The following is an 8,770-nucleotide window of genomic DNA, read 5'->3' on the forward strand; positions in this document are numbered from 1 at the left end:
GGGCTGTGCTGTTTGCCCAGCATTCTGTGGCACAGGGCAGAGAGCAGGCTTCTAGCCTGGCCCCAGAGGAGGGTGGCTGAAGCCTGGCTTGGCCCTCAGGCTGACTGACAGCCCTCCCCTTCTTGTTTCAGTCAGCAGTGGGCTTTGAATACAAGGGAGAGGTGGAGAAACACTCGTCCCAGACAGGCAAGTCCCTGGGCACGTGTGACCCTTGACACTTTGCCCAGCTGCTCTTTGCTCCCACTCTCCCGTGCTGTTGGCTGTGGCACAATTTCCTTCGTTATCCCCCTCCTGTCACTTGTTTCAGATTCCTGTTCCCAGTCTGTACCCTCATGGCCCCATTCCATGCTGTCCTGTCACCATCCTTCTGGGGTACATCCCACTTGTCTCTGTGCTTTGCTTTGGTGGAAGCCACGTCCTGGCTGAGCAGGGAGACACTCCCACCACTCCCCAGTGGATGGCTCGTGCTCCCTGTCCTCTCAAAGCCCTCCTGAGAGCTGCTCCAGAAGGGCCATTCAGGACATGGAGTGATTGCTGGAGAAACAACTTGTAGGGAAAGGCCCAGCAATGGATATGGAAACAGAAGCCTATAGAGCACTCAAACTGCTGCAGAATTCTGCAGAGTCAACAAATAGTGCAAGAAGTAAAACTAAAGATATTTTAAATATTCTGCACCCAAAAGAAGATGAGAGGGCAAGGTCTGTTGCTGTTTCAGGTAAATGTGAGGAATACTGCATTACCAAGGAAATAACTGAATGGGATTCATTTAAGAGGAATCTATAAAAGAAGGAACATAATTTGAGGCATTCTTAGTTGATCTTAAAATAATTAGTTCCATGCAGTTATGCTACATTAACATTCTTGTAGACATAGAAATTCATCAGGCTGTGTGAAACCACAGAAAGTGCTAAGGACAAACTGGAACTGTTAGAAGTAGGGTAAGTGTTTGGGTTGCTTTTCATAAAAATGTGTCTATACTAGAAGCTTCAGCAGCAAGATAACAGTCATAAAATCTGTGTTTGCTGAGAACAGCTCCATTAAAGATCCATTTCATAACAGCCTAATGGATAGATAATAGTTTAGTCAAGGTGAGTTTAAGAATTGTTCGTACTTACAGGTGAAGTGACTGAGCTTCTGTGAAACAGAGATCCATTCTGGAATAAAAAATATCCTCATGCAGCTTTCTCTAGAACACAGTCTCCATGGATTGGTGTAGCTGAAGTTGTTGGAGAAGCCCCAACTCAGTCCTGTGAAATGCAGACCTGTGAGAAAAGCATCAGGGAACAGGGAGAGGCGACTGTGATTTACCCCTTAAGGGCAGGGTTTGGAGACTGAGCTGGCAGGTGTCTGAAAGGAGGAGTCTGTACAGCCAGGATGGAGCTGGAATGTCTCGGGAATCAGCCAGTAATAACCAGGTGATCCTTAGGGAACAACTGAACATGGTTGAAGTAGTTAATGATCACTGGTTTGGAGATGGAAAACAGAGAGGCACAGGGCAGCTGTCACACGACGGCCAAGTGTGAGAGCAGGAGTGTGTCTGCAGAAATGGGGGCTCGGCCTCTGAGCAGCTCCAGGGTCAGCTGTTTGTAGGAGCTGAGCTTCCACTATAGCAAACATGAGCTCCTTTGCCATTCCTGTGCTTCCAAGGCTCAATGTCCTTGCTCACAGCCCTTTCCCGAGGCTGGCACACCACAGACTGAAATCCTGGCTCTGGAGTTGGGTGAGTGGGTGATACCCTGGCTGTCAGTGCCCAAATCCTGCTTGGCTTTGCTTTCGTGGGTGACTGTGCTCCCACTGCCTCCCTGCTGTCCTCGACACGTCCATTTTCTTCCTTCCCTCCCTCCCGGCTGTGTCTGCCATTGCCCTGGCCCACACTTGCCCTGGCCCACACTTGCCCTGTGCCCCCATTCCCATGGGCTCTCATCCATGATGCTCCCTCCATCCACTCTGTCCCCTTCAGCCCCTCACTTTTCAGGGGGTTTTCCATCATCCCCCCTGCTCTCCTTCCTCCCCCCTGCCCCTTCCCAGTGCTGTTCCTGTCCTCTCCTCCCCAGCCCCGTGCTGGGGGCAGGGTTTCACTCCATGCACCACCTCAGATTACTCCAAGGGCTTTGGTGGCCGTTACGGAGTGGAGAGGGACAAGGTGGACAAGGCAGCCGTGGGATTTGACTACAAGAGCCAGGCAGAGAAGCACGACTCTCAGAAAGGTGAGCTGGGGCAGCCAGGGGAGCTGGGGGAACAGGCAGTGCCAGGGCTGGAGCTGGGGCTGTGCCCACTGGGACTGTGGGGCACCGTGCAGCACTTCTTCAATCTGCTGTGGGAATGGTGGAACAGCTTTGGGGAGCTTGCAGCAAGGGAACAGGTCAGGTGAGGAAAAGCCATGGCACGGCTGCTGGAAAGAGTTCAGCAGAGCTCTGTGGGCACAGGGATCTCCTGGGAAGCACATCACCAAAGGAAGGGTGCTGGGGAAGCCCAGGCAGGTGCTCATAGCAGGTGACATGTCCCAGGGAGGAGGGAAGGCTGTTGCTGCAGCCACCAGTGGGGAAATCTGGCCTTGCTCCGTGTCTTTCTCTAAGTCCTGGGCAAGGAACACAGCCTGAGCTCACACTGCTGCCACTTGTCTCCTTCCCTCCCGTGTCTGTTCTCTTCCATGCTGTGATCTGGATCCCTGTGGCTGAAGACTATTCCGTGGGCTTTGGTGGGAAGTTTGGGGTCCAGAGGGATCGTCAGGACAAGAATGCCCTTGGCTGGGATCATCAGGAGGAAGTGCAACCCCACGCATCCCAAACAGGTCAGAGGTGGTGGCTGAAGCACACACAGACCCAGAGCTTGTGGTTCACAGTCAGAGATCCAGCTGCTGGAAATGGAATGTGTCCAGCATGTCCTGGAGCAGCTGGGGGTGGTGAGCCCCAAAGCACAAGGGCAAACTCTGCCAGGGGAGGTGGCTGCTGGGATCAGTGGGGCAATGGGATGAGAGTCCCTCAGTCAGCCTGCTCAAACCCTGCTGTGCTGTCTCTGGGAGGGACATTCCTGACCATAAGCTCATTGCAAAGGCAAGCACAGAGGAATGAGGCAGAACAGATCCCAGGAATCTGGGGGCTGCTGCACAGTTGACTTCAGTGAACAAGGCTCCACTCAGATGGGGTGATGGGCCTCACCCCAGTGCCTTGGACACAGGTTGGGCAGCTACAGCCCTGCATTCCTGTGCCCTTGGCTGAAAGGAGGGATAATTAGTCCTAAAAGCCACTGTCCAGAGGACTTTGCATGTGTTATCTCCAGTTACTTCCATATGTGATAAGATGCAGACCAAGCTAACTGATCTCATTTCACTGGTCACAGCATACTGAAGCCAGATGTGCACACAGAATATAAAATATTGTAAAATAGCCTCCTTTTTTTTTCCCATACAGACTATGCCAAGGGGTTTGGAGGCCGGTATGGGGTCCAGAAGGACAGAGTGGATAAGGTAAGACTGCTGCAGCCTTCAGTTGCTTCCTACTAATCACTGCTCCTTGCCCTGCTGCAAGAGAAGAGATTTCCCAGGTGGAGGTGAGATTCACAGTGCTCAGTGCACAGAGGTGGCCAGAGGGAACTGGCTCAGTGTGAAATACCAGAGGATGCAGAGGGATGCAGCGGGGGGAGACTGCAGTGCAGGGAATTCCTCATGGCACTGGCTGTAACTCCTCACTTCTCTGCTGTTTCTTAACTTCTGCAGGTTTTTCCTCTCCTATCAAGGAGTGCCTTGTGCTCTGTTCAGGTAGCTAAATCTGCCTGCACACTTTGACAAACCCCGGCAGGGATGGGATTAGCACAGCTCCATCTGCTGTGCATGAGAAAAGGTCACCCAGTTGGCTGGTTCAGGTTTTCTGTTTGGGCTGACACCCCACAAAGCCTCATCTACAGCCACAACTCAGACCCAAGCACTGGAGTTAATTCTGTGTGTGTCAGGCTGCCCTGAGTCTTGGTCAGTAAAAAGAGTCCTGCCAGTTGGGATGAACCTCATGGATGTGTCTGAGCTAAGAGGTGGGAATCCTGCGGCTTTGGGGCATTTGGAGGAGGCAGTGAGGGGCCTTCCCTGACCCCTCCATTCCCTGTTGTGGGGCACAGTGCAGGGGCACAGTGTTGTGCCTGGTACAGCACCAACATCCCCGAACTCAGGAGCTGGAGGAAGCTGGGGAGGATATAAACACACCCCTGTAACAACCAGCACGTTCCTGGCCATGCTGCCTGTCTGGGCTGGGCCAGCAGCGGAGAGGGAACAGTGTCCTGCCCTCAGAAGGCATTAGCACCACCTGGGAATTTAACAACAAGTGGAGGGGCATTGACAAAAGGTGCATCCTGTACCTGGCAGAAAATCACGTGTGAAATCAGATGAGCACTTGGTAAAAGTCAGGGCTGTGGAGTGTTTGGGAAGCAGGACGCAGAGAGGAAGGGAGGTGTCAGGAGAGGGGACTGCAGCCAGCAGCCTTCCCTGGGTCAGGGTGAGTGTGCAGGTGAGGACAGACACACCTTGGAACAAAGCTTGCCCTCACCAGCAGCCAAACCCAGCACTGGCCTTGCCCAAGAAGCTGGACAATTCCTTCACTTCCTCTTGCAGAGTGCTGCTGGCTTCGATGAGATGGCAGCTCCCACCTCCTCCTACGAGAAACCAAGACCCCTGGAGGCAGGTGAGACATATGAGTACCAGCCCTGGGAAGCTGTGGGCCTCATGGTCCCTCCGTGCCAGCATGCTGGGAGATGGGATGTGGGTTCAGCCTGTGCTGGGGGCAGGACAGAGGTGGCTGAACTGCAAATCTCTCCGGAGGAGGTGGAGGTCTGGGTTTCTCCCAGATGCTCGGGGTGGTGGGAGGGAGCTGGGGGCCGGCTCAGTCGGCTGTGTCCTTGCAGGAGCTTCCAGCGGCACCAGCAGCCTGCGGTCGCAGTTTGAATACATGGCCAGGGCGGAGGAGGAGAGCAGGAGGCGGGCGGAGGAGGAGCGGCTGCGGCGGCAGCCCCGGCAGTGCCCGGCACCTCGGGGACAGGTGAGCCAGGGCTGTCCTGCTGCGTCCTCTGAGGCTCCTGGAGGAGACCTTTCCTCAGGGCCGTGCAGCTCCATGTCCCTCCAGCTGATCTCTTTAGAGTAACCTTTAGCCTAAGCTGCCTCCCTGCGTCTGCCACGAATGGCCACTGAGCTTCACTGTTGTCACCAGACTTTCCTTTGCAGCACAGAGATCAGGCTGTACCTGCACCCAGCCGTGGCCCCAGTGCTTTGGCCTCAGCTCCTTTTGCCTCTGGTGCTTGTCAAAGAGTGCAGTCCCCCCTCCCCAGCACTGCCATCCCAGCAGTCTGCATGGGGGACGCACCCACAAACTGGAGATGGCACCAGCCCCGATGCTTCCCTGCCCTCCACCTGCTGCTGTTCCTGCACTCAGAGGGCACAGTGGGATTCACAGTGAAACCCCCCAACATGTTTCTCCAAAGGGGTGCCCCACCCTTGTCCCCAGCCTGCCAGTGCCCAGGCCCAGGGCAGGTTTGTAGGAGCTGGAACAGATTCTAGGTGGAGGAAAATGTTCTGAGTTGCTCTGTTGGGAACGTGAACAGCCATTGCTCTGTACTCATTCAAGGGGACTGAGGGATCTGATGGCTCTTCTCCAGCAGGAAATCCCACCCAGAGGGAAGGGGAACACTGGGGCAGCCCCTGCTGCTGTGCCAGCACGGGAGCCCAGGAATGCCCACGGAGACCCACCCGTGTCACCAGGAGAGCAGGTGCCAAGGCAGCCTGGGAGAGCCGGGAAGGGGAGCAGGCAGAGGGGACTGCACCTGAGAGGGGCTGTGCTCAGGCTGTGAGAGGCTTTGGAAGGACGAGGGGGAGCGTTGGGATGGGGATGGGACTGCACAGCCCCCCTTGGGACAGGCTGTGGGGTGGTGCAGTGGCAGCACCATGGGCTGGAGAGAAGTGTGAACAGAGGTTCAAACACGAGCCCTGAGGATCTCCAGAGCAATGCCAGGTGCCAGTTCAGCACGGCCCCAGGGGCTGAGCTGTTTCCCTGGATGCAGGGGATGGTGCTCCAGGAAGGGGCTGCCTTATGCCAGGTGCTGGGAGTCGGGACAGTGCTGGTGCTTCCCAGGTGACTTTCTTGTCACCTTCTCACCTCATGGCAGGAGGCCAAAAGGGAGGATGAGGAAGCACCACCCACTTTGCCACCGAGGCCAGCAGATCTGGGCGCAGAGCTGTGCCAGGTCCCCAGCCAGGACCAGCCCATCTACAGTGAGAGTTTGGATGTTGGTGGAGACTACGAGGAGCTGCCAGAGCCCTCTGACTACTGTGACAGTACCAGTGGAGGTGCTGACTATGAGGAGCTGCCAGCCCCACTGGGAAAGCCAGATGCTGTCTATGACCTTGGGGAAGATGGAGGAGAGGACTACGAGGTGATCCTTCCTCAGGAGCACAGCCAGAGCCAGCCCCACCTGGGTGAGTACTGATGGAACAGCCCTTGTCTTGGGGAGCTTGTACCCACCCACTCAGTTCACTGGATGGATGGCACAGAGTCTAGAGGGAATTTGTGTCCTGAAGTCTGCTGTGGTCAGGGTCAGGGCTCCTGATGATGGAGGCTCGGTGGTCTCTGCTGCCCTGTCCATCCCCAAGGTGAGATGAGCTGGGCCAGGCAGGAGGTGTCTGCTGAGCCTGCTGGAGCAGTGCCTGGCAGGAGAAGTGGGGGGCTGCTGTGGCTCAGGAGAAGCTGGATGTGTGCTGCTGCTCTTGCTGTGGTTGTGCTGGGGCCCGGGGGTGGCTGTGGCTCAGCCCTTTGCTCACGTGGCTGGTGATCCCAAAACCTGCTGAGGTGGGGTCTCCTGGCATGAGGAGTGTGGGGAACCTTCCTCCAAGCAGAGGAGCAAAGTGCAAGGGCTGCTGTCAGTGCTTCTGCCGCAGCTTTGCTGGCACTGGAGATGGCAAGGGGGGAGGCTGGAGTTATGCCCAGACTTTTTCTTGGGAGGGGAACACAAATATCAGGACTCCGCTCCCTCCTTGCGGGAGGGGAGGGAAGTCACACCTTGCTTTGGGCTGTGCTTCACCTCTCCCTGTTGGCAGGGTTTGGATGTGCTTCCCCAAAGCTGGGCTGGAGGGTGGCACTGCCCTGGGCTCTGTGGCTGCCTCGGTGTGTGTCTCACAGGGTGTGTGTCTCACCTGCCCATCCTGTGTTCTGCAGGGAACACGGGGGGTGTCTGTGAGGGGCAGGGCCCCGGGACCTGTGCAGTGGCTCTCTACGACTACCAAGGAGGTGGGTCTGCCATCAGGGCTGGGGGGAGGGCACGGGGCCAGGGGACGTGGGGGTCACACCCTCAGCAGTGGGGAAAAGACTGTTTCTTGGGGGTTTAAATTTCTTCCTCATAGGAAGCAGAACTGGACCTGACTTGGGAACTGTGGTGGTTTAGGAATGGTATTGTCCAATTTAGCAGTCCCACTAAAAACACCCACACACCATCCCCCTCCAACCGGAGGCCCATAGGGCAAAGATCATGGACTGAGATAACAACAATTTACTTGAAACAGCCATGAGAGAAGAAAACAAACAGTAACAGCAACAATATTAGTAACTAAGGGTTTAAGAAAAGAAATTATTCACGTGGAAAAACACTCACTGGACTAATAGACAGTAGTGGACTAATAGACAGTACTGGATGGGTCCCTCCACCATTTCTCAAATGGAAGGAACCCCCTCTTCCCCGGAAGACAGTCCTTATCCCACCCCAGCAATGATGTGAGGTGGTACAGAATAACTCCAGTGTCCTGGCCATGCCCCCACCAGGCTACTGCAAAAAATTAACCCTGTCCTGGCCAGAACCAGGACAGGAACAGAGAAACTTCATCTGTCACCTGCAAGGTCTTGCTCCTCTGCCTTGTCTGTGCTGTCTGATGGGGTTTGGGTGAGGCTGAACTCTTGGGGGTTATCTTGTTCTACCTTCTCCTGCCCAGGGGAGGTGGGAGGAGGGATGTGAACTAGCTGTGCCTGGGGTTCTCTCTGCATTGTGACTGTCTGTCTTTTCTGGACAATTTTTGCAGAGGGAGATGATGAGATTTCTTTTGACCCAGACGACACAATCACACACATCGAGATGGTGGACGAGGGCTGGTGGAGGGGGCAGTGCCACGGCAGAGTCGGCCTCTTCCCAGCAAATTATGTGAAACTTCTGCAGTGAAACAAGCACTGTGCAAGCTGCTCCTTTCCAAACTGCTGCCTCTCTCTGCTTCAGCCTCTTCCATGTTATCAGCTTCCTTTGGCTCAGCCTGGTGTGTCCACGTTCAGAGAAATATCAAGGAGCAAACTGACAGTGTCTGAGGGATTGTTTTGTCTTGTGCCCAAGAGGATTTTGGTTCCCGTCCACTTCCAGGTGGGAAAGGTGGGATGGTTTAAGAGCGTGTGAGTGTGATGTAAGGTGTCTCTCCTACCCAGGCTGCCACAGCTGTCAGCCAGCAAACCTGCAGGAGCGTGTCCCGTTCCCAGTGGGGCAATTCACAGAGCAGAGACACCGACTCTAGTCCAAGCAGAAGGGACGTGAGCTGGGGAACCTTTTTCAGTTGCTGTAGCCCTGGATCTCATCCTAGCCAGGGTTCAAGGAAAAGAGCACTGGGAAAGCCAAATTTGCCTTTGTTCCCAGGAAGGGTTTCCATGTGCAGGATGACCCACATTTGCAGGAAGGAGCAGAGAAACGTGAACTTAGTCTGTGTGCCCCTTTTGGGCAGCGTGTGTCTGTCCCTGGGGGCTGTGCCCTCCCTTTTGGGCACAGATGT

At 55.3% G+C, this 8,770-nt stretch overlaps 1 protein-coding gene across 1 annotated transcript in view; it reads left to right on the plus strand.

Annotated features, from left to right (window-relative positions):
* HCLS1 (hematopoietic cell-specific Lyn substrate 1) overlaps positions 1-8,764 on the plus strand; it is a 15,078-nt gene extending 6,314 nt beyond the window's left edge. The window contains exons 6-15 of the mRNA XM_027704867.1: positions 132-186; positions 2,097-2,207; positions 2,681-2,791; positions 3,411-3,466; positions 4,598-4,667; positions 4,888-5,021; positions 5,635-5,745; positions 6,142-6,451; positions 7,188-7,259; positions 8,042-8,764. Of these exons, the coding sequence (XP_027560668.1) occupies positions 132-186; positions 2,097-2,207; positions 2,681-2,791; positions 3,411-3,466; positions 4,598-4,667; positions 4,888-5,021; positions 5,635-5,745; positions 6,142-6,451; positions 7,188-7,259; positions 8,042-8,178 (1,167 nt within the window). The 3' untranslated portion in view covers positions 8,179-8,764. The remainder of the gene's footprint in view (positions 1-131; positions 187-2,096; positions 2,208-2,680; positions 2,792-3,410; positions 3,467-4,597; positions 4,668-4,887; positions 5,022-5,634; positions 5,746-6,141; positions 6,452-7,187; positions 7,260-8,041) is intronic.
* Positions 8,765-8,770: the final 6 nt, after the last annotated feature.

The sequence above is a fragment of the Neopelma chrysocephalum genome, unplaced genomic scaffold (genome assembly GCF_003984885.1).
Source record: "Neopelma chrysocephalum unplaced genomic scaffold, ASM398488v2 Primary Assembly neopelma1_293, whole genome shotgun sequence".
In the NCBI taxonomy this organism is placed as follows: Eukaryota; Metazoa; Chordata; class Aves; order Passeriformes; family Pipridae; genus Neopelma; species Neopelma chrysocephalum.